At 35.2% G+C, this 23,404-nt stretch overlaps 1 protein-coding gene and 1 long non-coding RNA gene across 2 annotated transcripts in view; one reads left to right on the plus strand and one right to left on the minus strand.

The window, feature by feature from the left end:
- The window catches only part of mthfs (5,10-methenyltetrahydrofolate synthetase (5-formyltetrahydrofolate cyclo-ligase)), a 19,604-nt gene extending 16,530 nt beyond the window's left edge, over positions 1 to 3,074 (plus strand). The window contains exon 3 of the mRNA XM_067400497.1: positions 719 to 3,074. Within this exon, the coding sequence (XP_067256598.1) occupies positions 719 to 942 (224 nt within the window). The 3' untranslated portion in view covers positions 943 to 3,074. The remainder of the gene's footprint in view (positions 1 to 718) is intronic.
- LOC137030283 (uncharacterized) overlaps positions 1 to 23,404 on the minus strand; it is a 73,528-nt gene that overhangs the window by 13,111 nt on the left and 37,013 nt on the right. The window lies entirely within an intron of this gene.

Genomic DNA, 23,404 nt, shown 5'->3' on the forward strand with positions numbered 1-23,404 from the left:
TGTACTGAAACCTTGTTATTCAACTATGCCAAGGTAAATTCAATTTTTAATTCTAGGGCATCTTTAAAGTTACACTCACCATCAAGATCACTTAGGTCCTCTGACCAGAAACTCCTGAATGTCCCGAAGTCTATACAAAAACTTTGGGATGGTCGTGCTTTTTCAGTATTGGCTCCAAAGCTTTGGGACAGTCTGCCTTGGCATAGAATTGCCTCCAAATTGGTATCTTTTAAATCTCTCTTAAAAACTTTTCTCTGGCATTTTTGATTATTTCTACTTGATCATATGTTAACAGTAGTGGTTTTTATGTGAGCAGTTAGATGTATGTGTATAATATTGGTGTGTTTTGCGTGTGCTTTTCATATATTTACAAATTGTACAGCACATTGGTCAGCTATCCATTGTTTTTCATTGTGCTTTATAAATGCATTGCCTTGCCTAAATAACCAGAATATATTTGCAAACAATCAGAAAAGAATGTGGATGAAAATAAGTGTTCTTTTTATAAGAACACAGATGTTTGTAGCTCTTAAATGACAGTCTGTACTGCCTAAATATCTACTCTGCAAATGTTTGGCTCCCCGCACGTTTTTGGTTCATAAGAACATAAAATTCACTGTATTCTGCTGTAATGGTGTAATTTGAGCTCCAAAAACAAATCTGCATAATCCACATAATCTTATTTAATTACTTTCTTTCCTTTCTAATTTTGTTACAGGAGGTCTAGATCTTATCCTCATGCCTGGGTTGGGATTTGATAAGAACGGGAATCGGCTTGGCAGAGGAAAGGGCTTCTACGACACGTATCTGGAGCGCTGTAAGGCACACCCGAAGGGAAAGCCGTACACCATTGCCTTGGCTTTCAAAGAGCAGCTGTGTGCTGAAGTCCCAGTGGGTGAACATGATATTCTTATTGATGAAGTCATCTATGAAGATGAGTGAAGAACTGGACCTTGATTTTAGCTCTGCTGAACGTCATTTGAATTCAAATGATTCCTAACAACATTGATCCTGTTGCTGAATGAAATGCATTAAATCTTTTTGGAAGAAATCTATATTCTCAAATTGTATTATGGTTGCAGACTCTTTTCAGAAAAGCCTAGAAGAAAGTATCTTTATCAGTTGAAGATTTACCAAACTCACTCTTAAAAATAATGGTTCTTTATATTGGTATGAAGAACCTTTAAAATCCATAGAATCCATTCAAATATAGGTTCTTTATAGAGGAAAAAGTTTCTTTTAATTTTAATAAAAACATTTTTAAAAGTGTACCGAAAGGCTAAATATGCAGTCTGTCCTGACATTAAAGGGTACATAACACACACAGTTTCAGCCAATCTCATGTTAATCTTGAGTTCCTATAGAGTAGTATAGCATCCTTCATATATTCGAAGAGTCTTTAGTTTTATCAGATTTATAGAAGAAAGATATGCTGTACCGAGTCTTTCCAAAAACAGCCGAGCCCCCGGAGGCGTACCGTGTGAGCTAAGCTAAAGAGTGACGAGCATGCACAGCTTTTGCATATCAATGGTCAGATAAACAAATGTATTTAAACACACACACAATACACCATTGCATTATCCCTGGATACATTTTAATTCATTATACGTTCGTGTTGTTTACATTATATGCACCGACTTCCAGTAAAACAGACATTTGATGCAGTTTTACTCACATTTTCGCTGTGAACGCTCCATCTTTCAGTTTCAAATGATCTGTAAATCCAGCGTCGAACTGGGCCTTGTTTATAAAACCATAAGTGCTGATCCTGAGGGGCTCGAGCAAAAACGGCAGATATTCTACATTCATTTTAACCAATAAAAAAGTGATTGCAACTTTCAGACGCGACTTTATCCTTATTTTGATAGTTAATTTATGGCAGTTTCTATGGTTATTTTAATGACAAATGTCGAGAGCGCATCAATGTAATGCCCATATAAGGAATTCTGCCCTTTATGATGTCATACAGGGCCATAAAAAAAACTTTCCGAAACTTGTACGAACACTGAAGGAGTGTATTTGGTACAGAAATACGTCCAACTCGTTTTTTTGAAACTTTGGCCATGTTTAGCAAGAGAATCCAACTCTTTAATGGTGTAAGTCAGAATGCATGAAATGACATTAGACCTCCCTGTTTAACTCTTTCCCCGACATTGATGGAATTTCCATTATTTATGAGAGAACGTTTCTGTTTTCACATATTCTGTTGAATTCTAATTTTAATGATTAAAACACTTTTATTCAGAAACATGCTTGCATGGAATATTTCAAAATGTATCACCCAAATGTATTTTAGATTTTCTATCTTATATGTTAAGTTGAAATGTTTTATAAAATAATGTAAATTTTATGGATGATATTGACCTTTGTGTTTGCCATGTAAATAGCCATGATGCTAACATGGCTAAAAACTTAAACAAACAAACATCTTCTGAGAGAGTACAGAATGTTTTGGCTTCACTTTTCATGATGTGTGTTGTACATTTGGTTATAGATACAGCATGTTCAAAAATCATGACCTTTTTTTTTTCTTTTTTTTTTTATTGGGCATGAAATGAATGTTGTGATAGTCGAGTGAAATGGCTTCTCGAACAAGAAAATATATTAGGTGGGACTTCTGGAATTAATTGGATGGTTGTGGATGGGATGAGGGTGAGTAAATAATGACAGAAGTTGGGTGAACATTTGCTTTAAAATAATCTTTGCCTGATCAATTCTTGATTTCATGTTTGTATCACGTTCCTGAAATGCTTTACATCAGGCATGTCCAAACTCTGTTCTCAAGGGTCACTGTCCTGCAGAGATTAGCTCCAACTTGCCTCAACACACATTTCTAGCACAAGACCTTGATTAGCTGGTTCAGGTGTGTTTAACTGGGGTTGGAGCTGAACTCTGCAGGACAGTGGCCCTCAAGGACCGAGTTTGGACACCCCGGCTTGTAGCCTATATCTCCCAGTCTTTTATATGGGATCTGCTCATGGAGGACTAGTCAATCTCTGGCCAAAATATATTGGCTGATTTTGGCTAAAAGAAGTCTTTGCTCTACTCTAATTTGCATTTGAATAAAATTTGTTAGAAACTTCCTTTGACATCCTTTATTGCCTCATTAAGCTGCTGAAGTGCTGAGACTTGCCCGGGTGCTCTTTATTGACAAACAGCATGTGAATTAAGACGGGCATAATGAGCAGTCTGTCATATGGTCTGTCAATGACTCTATAGTCCCGGTGACACTTCCTCCTGCTCTCCCTCGCCTCCGTTCTCCACATGTCTCTGTATTGACCTAATTGAATATTTCCAGGACAGTCTTGTCCTGAAATCTCTACATTTCATTGGTTATTTCTTTGGTGATTATGCCAAGAATGTGTGTCCTCCCACGCATTATGTTCAAGACTTTTGTAACTTACACAATCTTAGGTATTTATTTAGTTAAACTCAATTATAGATGACTCATGCCTTAAAATAGCTTGAATGTAACTCTACACCCTTGCCTCATTTAGTATACGTGGATCAATGAATATGCAAATTAGCCCCGCCTCCACTCACTCATGCCAGCTCAGAGATGAACTCGCTCAACTTACTGAGGTAAACGCTGCACAATGGTATCGTTCTTTACAATGTCGGACACATAACGGTAATTAATGTGATTAGCCCTTTGCTTTACTTTATCAAACAGATAATAATGTCTTGCTAATGTTACACAAACCATGTTCCCGTTCATCATTGTAGAGTCAAGACAGCTGACTTATAATAATTAGTATCCTTACAAACGCTTTGAACAACTCAGAACGACGATGGAGAAAGGCATATAGTTCATCATAGCATCGTAATATACATCATACATCCTCCATATTGCTAAATCGACATAATTTTTCATATCAACAGAAAAATATCTTGGATAACCTGGCTTCTCTCAAGACTCCCCTACTAGTTCACTGTTAATGATGTGCTAAACCCTGCCGGCATGTTGATGTAATTGGTTACAAGGTAGTTTGTGACGTCACAGACACCAGTGATTTCAAAACATCTCTTTTTTTCAGCTCTTTTTTGCAGTTTTAAGTAGAAAATACTTTCTTATAAGTTCAGCCGAATACAATTTTGGCTTGTGGCATTTCAGTCATTATAAATTAATCCGCCATTATACATCTGCATTTTGATTATGCTTCTATAAAATATATTCAGGAGACTCATGCCTCTAAGCTCTGAGATGGAGAAGGAGATGGGAAGCAAACACTCCCACACCTGTACTGAGGGAAGATGAGAGGTTATAATTGCTATGAGAAAATGTAATGCAGATGAGTCCTTCTGTGTCTAATCAATACACTGAAATCAGACGCAGCAGTAAAGAACAAAACAAGATGTGCACAGTTCCACAGAGCAGTTCTACACAACGACTAAAGGAACAAGTGTGCCCTATTTTGTCCTTTTCAGATGATGAAAGAGGTAGAAATGGAGAAAATCATGGGATGCACTTACACAAATGACTCATTCTGTTCTCAGTGAATTCATAACCCAGTGTTCAGTAAGTGCAGACTGATGCTTCATGCAAAACATTATTTATTAAATCAAGCACTGATTGTTTTGTTTTTCAGAAACAAACTCAAATTTCATTCTGCTTCTTTGTCCATTGTGTGCTGCTGTCTTGCAGGTATACTGTATGTATCTAACGAAAACATGGCCAGATTTTTTTTATTTAAGAAATTAAAGGATTAGTTCACTTTCAAATAAAATTTTCCTGATAATTTACTCACCCCCATGTCATTCAAGATGTTCATGTCTTTCTTTCTTCAGTCGAAAAGAAATTAAGGTTTTTGATGAAAACATTCCAGGATTTTTCTCCTTATAGTGGACTTCAAAGGGCACCAAACTGTTGAAGGTCAAAATGACAGTTTCAGTGCAGCTTCAAAGGGCTTTTAACGATACCAGACATAAGACCAGGAATAAGGGTCTTATCTAGTGAAACGATCGGTCATTTTCGAAAAAAATACAACTGAATATGCTTTATAAACACAAATGATCGCCTTGCACGTGCTTCCGCTTTCCGTATTCTTCAAAAAGCTTACGCTGTATGTCCTACGCCTTCCCTATTCTACTTACGGAATGAACGCGGCGCTAGTTCAGTTTTTTTTCCATAAGTAGAATACTGCAAAAGTCACGCGATTTCAGTAACGAGGCTTCGTTACGTCATAACTGTTTCGAAACGTTTCGAAATTTCAATGGCTACCACTGGGGGGCGATCTCTGTGAACCCATGAATCATGCGTCTGTGCTTTTTACCTGATCTCTTATCACTTTTATAAATTTGTAGACATTTTTTATTGAGACAATAAAAGGAATAATAGTACTTAAGTCTCCTATTGGCCTGTTTAGCTGAGCCATCCATAGAACAAATAAAACAAGCACTGAAAATTGATATAGTGTATACAGACACTTGATATTTAATCTTATTAGATGATTAGTTAATTGCACTTGATAGATTTTGGTGTTTTTATGCATGTTTAGCCTGATTTTTTTGTCATATTTACACTGTTCTGACCAGCAGGGGTCACCAGTGTGTGGCATTTCAAATGCTTCAAAACGGTGAATCATTTTGCGCAACAATTTGTTCAATTGATTTGTAGCTTTGAAAAGCTTAGTATCTCCCATCACTACTGTATTCAACATTGATAATAATAAATGTTTTTTGAGAAGCAAATCTGAAACATGTAGGCTAAAGAAGACGAGGCGAGCGTAGCACCATTTACTCACCTTCAAGTAGTTCCAAACCTGTATGAAGTTCTTTGTTCTGCTGAACACAAAGGAAGATATTAGGAAGAATGTCAGTAATCAATCCGATCTTGCCCCTTAATCTTAAAGATTACATATTTTTTTATCAAACACTGTGTACACCATAATTGAAATAATAAAAAAAAAAAATCATGAGTATCACAATGCTAATGGCATCACAAATCAAGTAACACAATTTTTACAAAGATCATTCAAACATATTACAAAAAAAGGTACAAAGTCTAATTCCCCATTTAAACCTGGAAATGTAGTTGCTTTTAATGTATAAATCCAGAAAGACACTCTTTGTAAAAGCTTATTAACTCTATCACCTCCTCTTATAGACCTAGGAACATGTTTTATGCCGATTATCTTCAAAGTACTTGGGCTGCCATGATTTTTTTCTTTATAATGAAGAGCCATCAGATATAAAGGATTACAGACTCGAATAGCATTTTTATGTTCTGCTAGTCTAATCCTTAATTTCCTGGTAGTCATCCCTATATAGAAACAACCACACGGGCACTCCAATCGATACACCACAAATGAGGTATTACAACAAATAAATGATTTTACTTTAAATTCAAGACCAGAAGTTACATCTTTAAACATGTTCGTCTTAACCATATTGTCACAGTGATTGCAATTACCACATCTGTGATTTCCTGCACGCGGACTTCATTTATTCAAGATACAACACATGTATTGAATATTATTAGAGAACTGAAAACTACAGAATCTTCTATATTGGTAACCATGGATGTTGAACCGTTGTATACTAGTATAGACCATAAAGAAGGGTTGGAAGCAGTAGCATTTTATTTGGATATGAGATCATCTACTGAAAGACAACCAGCATGCTTTATTGTGCAATTGGCTGAATGGACACTAAAAAACAACTTCTTTTTGTTTCAAGATGAATTCTATAAGCAAATTAAAGGTACAGCTATGGGTGTTTGTTTTGCCCCAAACTATGCAAATTTGTTTTTAGGATTTTGGGAAAAGCAATTTGTATTTTCAGATTCTAAATATTAAAGTATGTGATGTGGTGGGGGAGATATATAGATGATATTTTTCTTATATGGACTGGTTCAGAGGCAGATTTATTAGCGTTTCACTTATATTTAAATAATACCAATGTGAACTTGAAATTGAGTCTTGATTTTTCATACACTGAGATAAATTTCCTGGATTTAAAATTTTTTAAAGAAAGTAATGGTGTATTACACTACTATTTTTAGGAAAGAAACGGATAGAAATACTATTTTAAGAGCAGATAGCTTCCATCCCTCTTGGTTGACAGATAATATACCCCTTGGACAATTTCAAAGATTAAAAAGAATTTGTGATTGGGAATATGATTTCACTTTCAGGGCGCAAGAAATGACTCAAAGATTTCAAGAACGAGGGTACAAAAATAGTATGATTAAAAAAGCTTTTGTTAAAGTAAAAAATATTAATAGAGATGAGTTATTAGAACAAAAACAGAACACAAGATCCTGATAATTCTGTTTATTTTGTTACACAGTATAGTACAGAAGCCAATAGAATTAAGAAAATTATAAAAAGTAATTGGGATATTGTTATGAGTGATCCCCATCTCAGGGAAGTTATGCCTAAGTCTCCTTTCATTGTCTTTCGAAAAACACCCACGATTAGAGATAAATTGGTGAGAAGTCACCTTCCCTCTAAGAAATCTAATTCTTGGTTAAGTCCGAGTGCAGGAAATCACAGATGTGGTAATTGCAATCACTGTGACAATATGGTTAAGACGAACATGTTTAAAGATGTAACTTCTGGTCTTGAATTTAAAGTAAAATCATTTATTTGTTGTAATACCTCATTTGTGGAGTATCGATTGGAGTGCCCATGTGGTTGTTTCTATATAGGGATGACTACCAGGAAATTAAGGATTAGACTAGCAGAACATAAAAATGCTATTCGAGTCTGTAATCCTTTATATCTGATGGCTCTTCATTATAAAGAAAAAAATCATGGCAGCCCAAGTACTTTGAAGATAATCGGCATAAAACATGTTCCTAGGTCTATAAGAGGAGGTGATAGAGTTAATAAGCTTTTACAAAGAGTGTCTTTCTGGATTTATACATTAAAAGCAACTACATTTCCAGGTTTAAATGGGGAATTAGACTTTGTACCTTTTTTGTAATATGTTTGAATGATCTTTGTAAAAATGGTGTTACTTGATTTGTGATGCCATTATCATTGTGATACTCATGATTTTTTATTTTTTTTCTTTCTTTCTTTCAATTATGGTGTACACAGTGTTTGGTAAAAAAATATGTAATCTTTAAAATTCCTTTACTCTTGTCTACCTGAAGCAGCATAACCAGGTGTTTGTTATTGGACTAATTAACTGCTGCTCAAGATGAACTCTCAATGTGTTTGTTGTCACACCCTGACGAAGGCAATAGCCGCAACGCGTAGGTGTGCTACTTGTGTGTCTCACCTGTTTTTAAGTAATAGCCAAGATGAAATAAAGGCTTTTAAACAATATTTTTCACTTGATCCGAGTGCCTTGGATTACCTATGATTACAAGTATACAGCTTTCCCTCGTATCCAAAGAGCACCGAGATTGAATTTACACCCCGTGCAGCACATCTCTTGCATTATCTTTTTGTGGAATATTTAAATAATGTAATTAAAACTTCAGTATATAAGTCTGCAATAGTGCACTGTTCTCTACAGCCTTGTAATTAATTGCATTTTTCAAAAATATCTTCAATATTTTCAAAATGATAGTACAAAAAATGCAAACATTTCATATAGAGTCATTTTTATTATTTATGTTATAATAATGATTTTTATAAAGTGAACCATTGATTAATGCTCTAGCCATCTAGTGGCTGCAGTTAAAAATTCATGTTATTTTAATTTTAATTTAATTAAGTGTTTGTTTTCCAGTAGATGGCAGTAATCGTCCACTAAACCCAGGCACATTTTTCATGTCTATCACTATGAATGAAATTGAGAAATGTAGATCTTTATTAAAGTCAATTTAACAAAAAGTTTTTGCTATATTTTGCTATTTTTATATAAATGTATATACTTAATTACAAATTGAGGCAAATAAATAACACAAAATACCATAAATCCCCCCAAATTGCACAACTTTACAGTAAAATATTAAAGTAGGCTATTACGTTTGTTTAAAAAAAGTTACAGTATGTTACAAAATCACATTTTACTGTCTGGTTAAGCTGGACAGAAAAATGAATATTGTTGGCCAATGTGTAATAGCATAGCTAGAAACATAACATAAGTGATAGGCCCTATATTTTATTATTTGCCTACTATTATTACAATATGAGTAATAGCTGCTTTATCTTTTGCATGTTTTCCCCTCTTCCTTTTTATTTATTTACGTTACTTGAATCAGCCTCCGGTGGCTTAGACTTTTTGTCTTACCATAATTTAGCGTTGATTTAGAACTTGTCCCGCTGTCCCTGCAGACGTCACCTCATCCCTTCTTCTCGTATACTTTTGAGTGAGTTGTCTTCTCCGAGCGCACACTCCGAATCCCTCCCGACCAGGTTAATTTACCCATAGAGTGACATGATATCATTGATGTTACGTACAAATGAGCGTTAGTTATTTTGCGATCGTGCATTCGTTAGTTTGCCCCATGCCGCTCCTGGCAAGATGCCGCCCTGGGCCATTGCCCATGTCGTCCAGGCCTAAATCCGTCACTGAATGTTTTTTAGGAAAAAGTTAGGCTACAGCTTAGTACATTTGGCCGCGTCGACAGTTTCTAGAGCATCCATATTTCAACCCAGTGCCATGACAACACCGGCCCTCGTGGCCAAATAAACAGACCGGCCCACCAGGAATTCTCCCGGTGCTCCCGATTAGCCAATCCGAGCCTGACGTCCATATTTTTTTACAGTCTATGCTCGCACTTGCCTGACAGTGGAAAAGCGGCTAATGGGGGGCGAGATCTGTTTGGTTACTGACATTCTTCCAAATATCTTCGTTTGTTTTCAGCAGAACAAAGAAATTCAGGTTTGGAACTACTTGAGGGTGAGTAAATGATGACAAAATTTTTATTTTTGGGTGAACTGTCACTTTAAGAACAGTCAACAGGGTCACTTGTAGGAGCGGATTATTGTACATTCACATGCATGATGTGGGGTGATCCTCAAAACAATAAAACCACGCACCTGAATTCAGCATTGGCTTTTTTGGCAAGTCATCAGCAAGTGATCAGAAATACTGAAACTCGTCAGGTGCACGTTTGCGATATACTTTCTTATTCTGAATGTCTGGCATTTACAGAGAAATCCCTGTAGACATGATGATTAAAATAAAGCTGCTCTTTGCCCGATATATGAGGATGATTTCATTATGCAGCAGAAGGTTTCCTGGCCCAGCTCTATGTTTATCTTCTCAAACTGCCTGCTGCTTAATCAAAAACAGTAGGTTTCAAGAAATGATTAATTCGAGGGGGGGAAAAATCAGAGGGAATGCCAGCTCACAGCATGAGTGCTCATTATAAGAAATTAATAAGGTGAAACGAAGACGCTCGTTCGATGAGTTTCACGGTTTGACAGGTGGATCTAGATGATGCAGAATGTGTCGAGCAACCAGACACTCACATCTAATCTATCTATCTATCTATCTATCTATCTATCTATCTATCTATCTATCTATCTATCTATCTATCTATCTATCTATCTATCTATCTATCTATCTATCTATCTATCTATCTATCTATCTATCTATCTATCTATCTATCTATGTCTGCCCGTCCGTCCATCCATCCATCCAAATATTAAAATTAGGCTACATGTGTCCTATACAACCTTCAAACTTCAAGGCTATACAACCTTTGAACTTCTAGGCAAGGCTTTGTCAAACTTACATCAAAGCTGGTCTTGAATTTTCTAGTTTTTGTGCTTTTCATCTCACAAACATTTTGGCAGAATGTCTGTAGTTTGTCTTCAAGGGTGAGGTTAGTCATAACAGCAAGAGTCAAAGAGGCTTTTTTTGTGCACTAACAAAAAAGTACCATGGTATTACCATGTATTCTGGACATACAATGGTAATCCCATAGGATTCTAAAATGGTAATCATTTAGTTGTGGTCCTATCACTAAACTCAATCTCAAGATTCACATTTGTTTCAGGGGTATATAAACTATATATAAACTAAATAAACTAATAAAAGAAGAAAAAGAGTTACCATCCTAAAACAACAGCAAAGGTTAAAATCATGCTCTGTTAGAAACTAATGATTGATAGATCTGCCTTTGTCTTCGGCCAACATTTATCACTCCTTCATAAATGTTTCATTCTGTGTTAATGGAGATTGCTGTGAACAGTGAGAGAAATAAATCAGAATGTCATCAGAAAAAACTGGACTGAGCTGCATGAAGGAACCAAAGTTGAGCTCATTGACAACCTGAAGCATGAACTTTAATGGACGATGTGTGAAATGAGTTTTCTGTTTGTCATTAAAATAACTAGATACCAAGAAAAACAGCTCAGGCATTGGAACAAGAACAAAAACACTTCAACACTATAACTAAGACACATAAAACATTGCATTTTCTATTTCCACTTTTATGTGATCACTGTTTTAAATATTGACTCTAGCATTTTATTTATTTTTTATTATTATTATTTTGTATTTCAGGAAGTAGAATGGAATGAAATTCATATATTTTATATGTATAGATTTTCAAATATTTTTCTAATTTATTATAAATTGCCCATAAACATATATTTAAAAATAGTAAAATAACACTGGCTATTCATAAAGTAATGTTTAACTTCAACATAGACTTTTATTTCAGTTAGCTAGCAAAGCAACATTTCTAATTTTCATTTAAGTTTTTACATTTAAGTTTTCCATCTAATATTTTATTTTATTTCAGCTTTATTTAAATGTTTAATATTTTTAGTTAGTTTTTACACTGGGAAGAGCATGTCTTGTATGGAGTTTTCAAAATCTAGTTTCAAAGCAATAAAAATTTCCCTGATTTCTACATAGTGGTCATACATTAGTAAATAATTCAAATCTTATTCTAACACCCTGACATAAATTTTGAATATAGTGATAGATTCTGTTTGAGCACTGAATATTCACTGAACATCTCAAATCAAATTAGCAGCAGGATTCTGAACATGGACGACAATCATATGAGACTAAGGAAAGAAACTGTTTATAGTCCTTTGAAGAATTAAAGGCTTGTTTCTAGTACACATTCATGCTTTAATGGCTTGGCAAATGGATCCTGCTCACTGTGGCTCCACAGAAGCCCAGAAACTGATTCCTCTGTGCCAGAGGATGAGGGCGGCTCACCACAGCTTACATAGCACTTAGCGAGAGGCCTTCATGGGCAGAAATCACACCGTCTCCGGCTGGCATCCACTGGGGTCTGTCTTGGCAGGACAGTAGGACAGAGATCCAGCCTCTCCACAGGAGCAGAGACGAGAGGAAATGGGAGCGGCTGCAAATGGCCTATTGTTTTATTAGTTTGAAGCAAAATTGACCTTGCAAGTCCAACAAATGACTGTTTCTTCTCATATTTAGTTTGATTTCCGAGGTTCGTCCAACTTGATTCTAACTCCCTCCATCTGCCCTGCAGGTTTGTACATTCACCAGTTTTGGGGAAGCTACTTCGGAACTGTAGCTTGCTAAGCAATGTTTAAAGTTAAAATTAAAGGTTGGTTTAAAATTACATTTAAAGGTAGGGTAGGCAAACACTTTTTGTTATACTGTTTGAAACTCTCTTCATATCCTGATAGCAATCAATATTAAAAGAGGTCTAAATATTAAAACCGGAAGTCTCACTACCAAAAAAATGATCGAAAGCAATGATTGGTCTGCAAACAAACAGCAGCCACCAACCAAAACAACAAGCTTTAGTTTGTTGTTTACACCATGTCATAACCCTAATTAAAGGGGTCATGAACTGCGTTGTTTTATTGTTTTATAATGTTTCCTGGGGTGCACTTATAATGTTAGTATGGTTTTTACATATAAAATTGTCAATTTAGAAATAAAAGGCATTTTGCTACCCTGATTGTAACCCTCTTATTTGAACGCTGTTTGAAGGGGCGTGTCTGCTGAAAGCGATCGATTGATTGACTGAGTAGAAATAAATAAAGCTCAACTCAGACATTCACATGGTTGAAAATAAATAACCATATTCCAAGCATTAGGATCCTTTGAAAGGTAATATTATTTTTAATCCTGTATTGCTCTTCTCTCCTCCCTATCTCATTAACACGCCAATGGGCGGGGCTAACGTTGCAATGATGAAGTAGGCGTTGATTTCTTCTGTGGAGGCGGGGTTTCACTTATAGATAGGCACATTCCATGATCAGTTGTTCAGTTCGGTGTCAATAAAAAGCTTTTATTTGACTAACATGGAAGTTTTCAGTTCTGAAACTTACAGGATATTCTTATAGTGCGATGACCTTTTACATAGCAAAAGCTCAAGGAAAATTTGATTTCTCAATTCATGACCCCTTAAAAGATGGAAACCCTTGACCTTCTACCCGGAGCTGTTCACGTCCTCAGTCTCAGATTTATTCATTTCTATGTCAACACTATCAACACCAAAATGAATCTGCAGCAGTCAAGTGGTACAAGTAATAGCTCTGTAATTTGCTTACGTTCATTACTATTGTAATGTTATGTGCTTTGAAATATGAGGTAATTTAATGCTGTCTCTCATCTTGTGATGCTTTGCAGACTCTGCTGTGTGCTTTCATGAGTTTTGAAGGAGGAGTGGATTTGTAGGATCTCATGCTTTCAAATTGCCTACCCAACCTTAGGGGTGTAACGGTACACGTATTCGTTCCGAAAATTTTCAATACTCGTCTTTTGGTTCAGTATACATGTACTGACAAATACAGAGCTGTAGCCCATTAACCACTTTTAACCACCAGTAATCGCAATAAGCTCTGTGTTTTGTTACTTTCAATAAGTAACAAAGTCTCATTCCTCAATTTCTGTCCATTTTGTCACGAAATTCAAACAATAAATGCTGTTTTGTTGCTCTTTAATGTGGCGTGATAGATTGCTGTATAGGCACCTCATTCAAGCGAAAGAGCAGAGCGCGAGTGAACGCGAGCATCTCTTCCTCTTTAATACTAGTTACAGTATAAACAAATGAACATCTGAAGGTATGTTGAAAGATACAGTACAACTTACTGAAACGCATCTCATGTAATCGCTCAATCAGTGTTTCAACCACGGAAAGAGATCAGTGAAACAGCTTGTAAACAATATGTCATGTAGCATGTAGCACCTCAGAAATGCCATTCAGTGTCCAAGCTTGTTAGTTCACTACAGAAATGAACTCTTCCGCTACATATAGCCTATGCACTACATTAGCCCCTATATTCATCATATTTTACTTAACCTGTCTTGATTATTTAATGTATATGTTAACGTATGCTTAAATAAATCTGTCATGAAACAAGTTATGACAGCCACTTTGTAAATGAATATATTTTAACAATGAATTGGTGTAGAAACAGATTTAGAAGTTAATGCAAAAACTGCCTTATATTCAATTTACATGTTTGCATACAATTTTTATGTGATTGTGGATTATTATATCTCAAAATAAATAGCAACTTAATTTAAGAATTTGGGCTTGTTAATTGTAACCTTTAATATTATAGTAATGTGCAAGAAAGGGCTCCCTGTATAGTTTACAGCATTAGCAGAGATAGATTTTTTTAATAAAATGTTAATTATAATTACATTTATTTAAAGACAGGGACATAGTTTGTTCAGTAACCCAATTTAAAAAAAAAAAAAAAAGGTTTAGTTTTCTCCTTCCTCCACAGCAAAAATCCCCAGAGTTAAATCAGCTCTGCTCAGAGAACATATGGTCCCTCTCTACATAGAGTTAAAATAACACTTAAGCAGAGTTAAAGTTAATGAGATAATATGCTGTTTGTGGAGTTGTTTAATCAGATCTTGAGAGATTTAATGTCTTTTCTCTTCAATTGATTTCATCTAAGGCTGTGGCTGGAAGTCATTTGTAGTTATTGTGTTTCTCTTCGGTGATTCTGCTTGTTAACAGCAGGTGTTCATCACTAATGCTAAATCATAACTTAATCACTTAATTATCTCAACTTTAACTCTGCTTCAGTTTCACTTTAACACTATATATAGAGGGACCATATGTAATCTGAGCAGAGATGATTTAAATGATTTTGCTGTGTGCTGTACTGAATCCTTACCAAACTTACCAAACTTCAATATCAAACCGGGAATCACATGATGAAAGAATGTTTAGAAGTTGTGGAGAGTTTGACAATTAATCAATTTGTCAGTTTTGATCTGCAAGTCATGTGCATTTAGTTATTGTGACAACTGTAGCTACTTGCTCTTTTGCTCAAATGTGCCAAAAACACATGCAATTAAGAAAAAAAATGCAAATCTGATGAGAACAAGAAAATAGTTGTTCAGAGGTCAACTTGTTTTTAGAAAAGAAAAAAAAAATCTATTCAAGAACAGCAAAGAATGAATCGCTGTAGGCCTACCCATTGCTATTGAAAATGCGCATTGGCCAATTTGTTTGGCAGCAAACTTTATGAGCTATAAAATATTTAGGCTATACCATAAAATATTTATAGCGCATAAAGCCTTCCCCCCTTATATGCTATTTTATAAACTAGTTTAAATGTAAAATTATAATTTGATGTGTCATAATGTTAATAATTGCGAGGAAAGACTGGAGCAAACCTTCTGTCAGCGCATTATTTTATATTAGTAACCCCTCGATCTTTAGCATGTGGTGTCTTTCCGCTCAGAGAGAGAAGAGAATACATACGTTCCAGTGTAATGTCTGAGGATAAATCGTCTCGTTTCGTTCCACGCTGCTCGTCGTGGAGGCGGGAAGCTCTGGGAACGAGGGAGCGAGTGTTTGACGGTAACAGACAGCTCCAGAGGGACATGCGAGTAATTCACAGGAAGAGCAATGAGAGGAAAAGAGAAGGTGTGCAAATTGGGTAGGTTTACTGCGCGAGGCACAGGGGCTGTTGTCAGTCATCAAACCTGTCTCAAAGGGCTGAGGAAAAACAACGCCAAAGCGCTCAGCCTCCTGTGATCGAATATACACTAAATCTCAGGCTATTTTCACTCTGAGGTGTGTTGGATGTCAGTGTTTGTCGTACTTACATTGTATATCATCATATATTTTCCTTATTTGGATATTTTTTTGTGATCCACTGGAGAGGTAAATGTATATTTTGTGTGTGTATACAGTCCAAAAGTTTGGAACCAATAAGATTTTTAATGTTTTTAAAATAAGTTTTGTCTGCTCACCAAGGCTACATTTATTTAATTAAAAATACAGTAAAAACAGTAATATTGTGAAATATAATTACAATTTAAAATAACTGTTTTCTATATGAATATATTTCACAAAGTAATTTATTCCCGTGATGCAAAGCTGAATTTTCAGCATCATTACTCCAGTCTTCAGTGTCACATGATCCTTCAGAAATCATTCTAATATGATGATCTGCTGCTCAAGAAACATTTAATGTGTACAATTGTGCAAAATATATGTGTACAATATTTTTTTTCAGGATTATTTGATGAATAGAAAGTTTAAAAGAACAGTGTTTATCTGAAATCTAATCTTTTGTAACATTATAAATGTCTTTACTGCCACTTTTGATTGATTTAATGCATCCTTGCTGAATAAAAGTATTCATTTCTTTAATTTCTTTTCAAAAAAATAAAAATAAAAATTCTTACTGACCCCAAACTTTTGAACGGTAGTGTATAATATTACAGAAGCTTTGTATTTCAGATAAATGCTGTTCTTTTGAACTTTCTATTCATCAAGGAATCCTGAAAAAAAGTACACAACTGTTTTCAACATTGAGAATAATCATAAATGTTTACTGAGCAGCAAATCATCATATTAGAATGATTTCTGAAGGATCATGTGACACTGAAGACTGGAGTAATGATGCTGAAAATTCAGCTTTGCATCACAGGAATAAATTACTTTGTCAAATATATTTAAATAGTACACAGTTATTTTAAATTGTAATAATATTTCACAATATGACTGTTTTTTACTGTATTTTTAATTAAATAAATGTAGCCTTGGTGAGCAGACGAAACTTCTTTTAAAAACATTAAAAATCTTAGTGGTTCGAAACTTTTGGACTGTACTAATATATATATATATATATATATATATATATATATATATATATATATATATATATATATATATATATATATGATATTTCATGGAACATGACAGGCACGGTCACTATAATGTTATACTAAATACTATAAGCAAAAAAAAAAAAAACATCTTGCAGGTTTTGAAGGACAAGATTAATAAACTATTTTATATATATATATATATATATATATATATATATATATATATATATATATATATATATATATATATATATATATATATATATAATCATTTTGCGGATCTATTCATTCATTTTGTCACTATAAACCTGTCACGGTTGACTGTAGCGTAAATCCGAAAGACAATGCGTGATGCAGAAGGAACTTTTAATAAACACAAACGATAATACTACACATAAACCATATTGTTAATGAGAGACAATGAACTGTAGAAGACAGAAGGCTTAAATACACGAGGAAGGTAATCAACAGAACAGGGAACAGATGAGGGGCCTCATTAATAAAGCGTGCGTACGCACAAATTTGATCTTAGAGTGTGCGTACGCTTAAATCCACGCAAATGCTCATATTTATAAAAATTGTCTTTGACATGGAAAAGTTCTTAGCACCACGTCAGGGTCTGAGCAGATGTATACACTTTTCCTGGTCAGATTATTGCAGGTTTTTGGAAATCTAAGCTATATTCTTGCAGCTCGCCAAGGATTTGGACAATGACTGGTGATCTTTTTATATGTAAATGACATTAATAAGGTGTTGTTTAAAATGCGAAGAACTGAAACCATTCAGCTGCGCACAAGTTCAAGATCATTTGAGATTTATAGATTTCACATCTGAAGAGGCGTACGCTTGTTTTCTGTGTCTGTGTGTATGTTCATTCTATGAATCACACATACGCACATCGGAGAAATGATCGTAAGATCAAATTTAGGACGGTTTCTGCGCAACATTTTATAAATGAGGCCTGAGGACTAATTAGAAACAATGACAACTAATGAGCGACTAGAACTTGAGCAAAGACAATCAAAACTAAAGACTAAGGGGCCAAATAAAAAAGGAAAATGTCGTTCATTTACACGTCATTTCATATGCATGTCGTTAGGTCGTTGATTTACATGATAACGGCATTTTGGGGGCCTGAAAATGGGATTTGGAGTTCAAGTTTTTGCAAACGAAACCCTTATTGTGTCCATGTAAACTACAAAAATGTGAATTCGTGAAAATGCAGATGTCATGCGTATTACAGTACATCCATAGTCGCACAGTTTTTCTTTACAATGTGACGTCACCAATACTGGCCTGGCATGAATAATACATTGTATTTTAGTCATTCACATGGATCGTTTTGACAACACTGTCATCTGTAAGTGAAAAACGCAAAGGAAAACTTTTCTGTCTTTAGTACATCATTGTCGTGTTAACACACCCTAAAACTAAACAAGACAGTGAGAACTAACATGACTGTGACAAAACTGTTGTAAAAAAGAGCAGGAAGAAAATCCACTGGAAAAATAACATCTTACAGGTTTTGAAGGACATGATTAAAAAACATATATATTAATATAATAATATTTTTTGTCCTTATTTGGATTGGTCACTAAAAACTAAATGTTGTATAAAAAAAGAGCAAAAAAAAAAAAAAAAAAATCTAATACTGTGCTTGCCTGGAAAATAACATCTTACAGGTTTGAATGACAGATTTTTTTTGGCTGAACTATTCCTTGACAGTAAATACATTGTAGTTGCAATGTAAAGATTGGTCTGAGGGAGAATATAATGAAGGGAGATAGTGGACAGTCCAGTTGTAGGTTGTCAGATGGCCATTCAGCAGTCTGACAGCTTGTCGGAAGAAACTGCTTTATTTGGATCACTTTGACCTCAGTGCTGCTTACACTTCAATTTATTTATTCTCCATACTTTTTTTCTGAATATAAAAATAGTGAACCCCAATTAAATATTCACACAAACATACAGCATTTTGGACCCAAAAGTATAATGTAAAAACAGACCTGTGGAGGCATATGGGTGGAAATGAACTCTGTTTTGAACTAAGCAATCAAACCAAATGTGTTTGACTTTTCTATGAAGGTGTGTAGCATAGAGTTTTACTGTATCTTTGAGTGTTAGCTTAACCTAACCCATCAGAAGTCTAAACACAGCTGCATGAAAAAGCACAAGAGCGTGCAAAATGTTGGCTTATGCAGCTTCCCTTCAGTCACTGAGATTTGACCTTCTCACGAAACTAATTACAGGAGTGATTTTCCCAGAACTGAGAAGGGAAAAAAACTTCAATCTTTCATAATCACACTCTCGGTAATTAATGTTATTGAGACACACGCAGCTACAAGAATATACACCAGTCACAAACACACACCAGGTTTTTCCCATTTCCATTGAAGTAATTTGTTGCCATTAGCATAAAAGATGCAGTATAGTATAGCAGATTAATTTAAAAAAAAAAAAAAAAAAAAAAAAAAAAAAAACAGGAAGAATTGCTAATAGTAATTGATGGTTTTGTTTGTTTATTCTGCTAAATGATTCTGCAAGAAATGGTACAACAAGTTACATGTACACACACACACACATAAATACAGTGCACAGCATAAATACGTACACCCCCTCTGAACAAATACAAAATATGTATTTTCTCTATAATACAATTCATAGAAAAATGGCAAAACTAAAATGTATTGAACATATACATAATAAAAACTGAGAAATATAAAGTCATTAATAGCCATAAATTAAGTAAATTTGCCAATTTTGTTTAAATTATGGATTGCGGAAATGAGTGCACCCTAGATTTAATTCAACATACTCTGGCACTTAGTATGCCCTCCATAATTTTTAATATACTGCTCTGAACCTTCTTGGCACGGAGTGTACAAGTTCATGACAAATTGTCACATCTGTCCTGTTTAACTCCTGGATGATGAGCTCATTAAATGCCCTGATCTTTAATGGGGAGTGTTACTCAACTCGTCTCTACAGAATCCCCCACAGGGGCTCAAGAGTGTTAAGATTGAGTGCAGTACATGTCCACAGAAGGTTTTTCACCTTGGGAAAATGCATATCCTCATTGTCATGTTGAAAAAATGCCCAACAATGCAGACAATGAGGAAAGGGTAACATCTTAACGGTATCTTAATGGTATCTTCTGTTTCAAGTTTGTGTATTAAATTACACCGTGGTAATTCATGACAGCACTGATAAAGCACAACTCCCTCACACCTTCAGCACTCATACATCCATATATAAGAGCTTTACTACCACTGAACTTTACTGTGGGAACCAGGCACTTCTCACTGTACTCCTCCTCTAGCAACACCATAACATTTTGATGCTGTTAGATCCAAAATTATTGATTTGGTCTCATGAGACCAGAGTATTGATTCCCAGAATCTATATTTTGTAAATATGGGCTTTAGAAATGGTTAACTGACTTTATTGTGCTTTGGCTACAGTAGGTAGTTCCAGTGAGAACAACAACCATGCATGTCATTTCTGCAGGCTGCATCTTACTCTGTGATAAAAACAGTCAAATCTGTTCATAGCTTGTGCTGGCTCTGACACATTTGCTTATTATTTCTCCTGTTCTTTGTCTTTTTGAATTTCTGTGTTACTTTTGCTGTATTTTCACACTTGAAACAATGATTTGGTAATCCTCTTGTACCACTGTCCTCTTTTGTGCTAAGAAATAAATCTCCTGACCGTTCTCTCCCAAGTGCTTCCATTGTTGTCAGCATTAAGTCAGAGAATGATTCAGTGGGCTATATAACACTTTTAATTGTCAAGAAATGACTTCTCTTTAAATGTTTTGGTTCAACATACTTACCTGTTGATCAAACACTGTCTTAAAGTTACACCAGAACATTTTTATTTAGTTTTATTTAGTAACTTTTAGGAGGGTGTACTCATTTTTGCTACATAACATTTTATGACCTTGATAAGAAAATCTTATTTTCCTGAATAATTTTGACATGCTTCTTTGGTAATTGATTAAGCAGACTTGCTGTAACATTATATCTCTGAAGAACGCGAACATGTCTTCTAAGCAATTGGGTAATTGCTGACTTTCAGAAGTTTCAGAGGGGGTGTACTCATTTATGCTGTGCACTGTATGAGCAATATCACACGAGTGGTTGTGTTGATAGCCATTCAATATTTCAGTGATAACAGCACTCCTACCTTTTAACCAATTGTATCACTCCGCTTGAAGCGACTGTCATGGCGGCCGAGCAGTTCCACCGCAATTTTTGCGAATGCCACACTTGTTGTACCACGAACTGTAGTTTTAAGAGTTTTTAGGGGAGAATGTAGTTGTTTAGACCTGAAATATGTGACTCATATTTAATCATAGCGTTAAATGCTATAAGATCCAGCAGCAAATCCCTGAAGCTGTTCAAGCGGTTCGTCTTGTACACGAGCAACGAACGGCCGCTGATGGCCTGGAGCTCGCATCTCCGAAAATGTCCAAACAAATTGTAAAATAGGTGTTATAATGATTTGCTGCTCAAGAAACATTTATTATTCATTATGTATTATTTATACATTTATTATTTACTATCAATGTTTATCAGTTTAATGTGTCCTTGCTGAATAAAAGTTTTGATTTCTTAAAAAAATCTTGCCCTCCAACTTTTGCATCAATAGTTGAGATTTATGCTTCAGATGCCTTATTCATAGTTTACTACACATTGTCTGTCTTATCATCATTCTTCTTCACTAACACATGCAGATATACTCAAACAGGGTGTAAATAAGGGATTGCAGACATGCAGCAGAGATAGATGAGAGAAGGTGTGCTGCCAATGTCTGTTTGCCACAGAGTGGCATGTCTGCTGTGCCATGTGGGCAGGAGGAGAGAAGCTTTACCAAACACAGTGTGTGTGTGTGTGTGTGTGTGTGTGTGTGTGTGTGTGTGTGTGTGTGTGTGTGTGTTTCTATGGCTAAGCACTAAGCACCAACTAAGCCAGACACATTCGTCTGGGGCCGAACGTGTCTAGACACCATGTCATCTCAGAGGGCGTTACTGCATGTGAAGGCGGAATGTCATCTGTTGGTCTCAGGATCACCTTCACAATCACAATTAATTTGTTGGAATAATGGTAGTTAAATATAAAATAGCATTGTTGTAAATAATAACTTTGACGTGACATTTTGCTTTTCTATATTATGCTTTTAGGGCCCAAGCACCACAATTTAAATATCTGGTAACACTTTGGTATAAGGGAACACATATTCACTATTAACTACGACTTTTGCCTCAAACTCTTAATTTACTGCTTATTGATAGTAAGGTAGTTTGTTATAGCGTTTAAGTTTAGGCATGGGTAGGATTTAGGGATGTAGAACATGGTCATAAACAATAAGGCATTAATATGTGCTTTATAAGTACTAATAAACAGCCAATTTGCAAGCTAATAAGCAACTAGGTAAAAGTGAGAATTGTTCCCCATGCTAAAGTGTTACTAAAGTGTTACAAAACTATTGAACCTATAGTAGAAATTTAATATTTTTTTGTCTAGATTTTCAGCTTATCATTTCCAACATATTGTCCTCAAATTTAGATACATTATCTTGATACCACTGTGGTCAAAAATTGAAGTCAATCCAGTTGAATTAATAAATTTGATGCTACAACTTCAATCAGGAATGATTTCATGTATTAACACTGAACTTGCTTTGTAGTTTTGTTGTGATGCCCTGAGCGATCTTGCTATCTTTAGCATTTGATAGGATGCCAGTTAAATTAGACTGTATCTTGGCAACACGTTGGCTTACTGAAATCAACCTTAATAAATTATCATTGAAACTATGTCCTTAGTGTACAGCCATGGACAAAAGTTTTGGCTGTGACAAATTTTGGGTTTCGCAAAGTTTTCTGCCTCAGTTATTGTGGAGGTGATTCACATTGTTTCTAGATTATTGAACAGATTGATGTGATGCATTTTAAAAAATTGTGAAAAACTTGCGATTTTAACTTATGTGCAAAATTGGAATATCATGTAAAACATCTGTGAATAAAGCAGCGTTTCCATCCCATGTGTTCAAGATAACAAAATAGTCACTTTGTGGAAAATTGGTGCAAAATACTATAGTAAAAATGTAAGTTGCTGCAATCAGGGAAGCAACTGTGGCTGTCATGTTATCTTGCATTTGGATGCCTGGTGTTTGGGAATGCAATCATGTGGGGCGCTTCTGGCAGGTCATTATACTAAATAATCATATGCTGCATTCACGTCACCTTGTATTTACTGGTATCTTGAAATGACAACATGTGACGTTATATTCGGAGCTGTTCACATCCTTTCGGTCCTTGGACTGGGAATTATGCATTTCCATGGCACCACTATCAACGCCTAAATTAATCTACAGCGGTCAGGTGGTATAGTGGCCACGTGGTACATCTGGGAGCTTTCAGAAAACTCCCAGCTTACAAGCTGTAACTACGATCTCTACGAGGACG

Source organism: Chanodichthys erythropterus, chromosome 11 (assembly GCF_024489055.1).
Source record: "Chanodichthys erythropterus isolate Z2021 chromosome 11, ASM2448905v1, whole genome shotgun sequence".
In the NCBI taxonomy this organism is placed as follows: Eukaryota; Metazoa; Chordata; class Actinopteri; order Cypriniformes; family Xenocyprididae; genus Chanodichthys; species Chanodichthys erythropterus.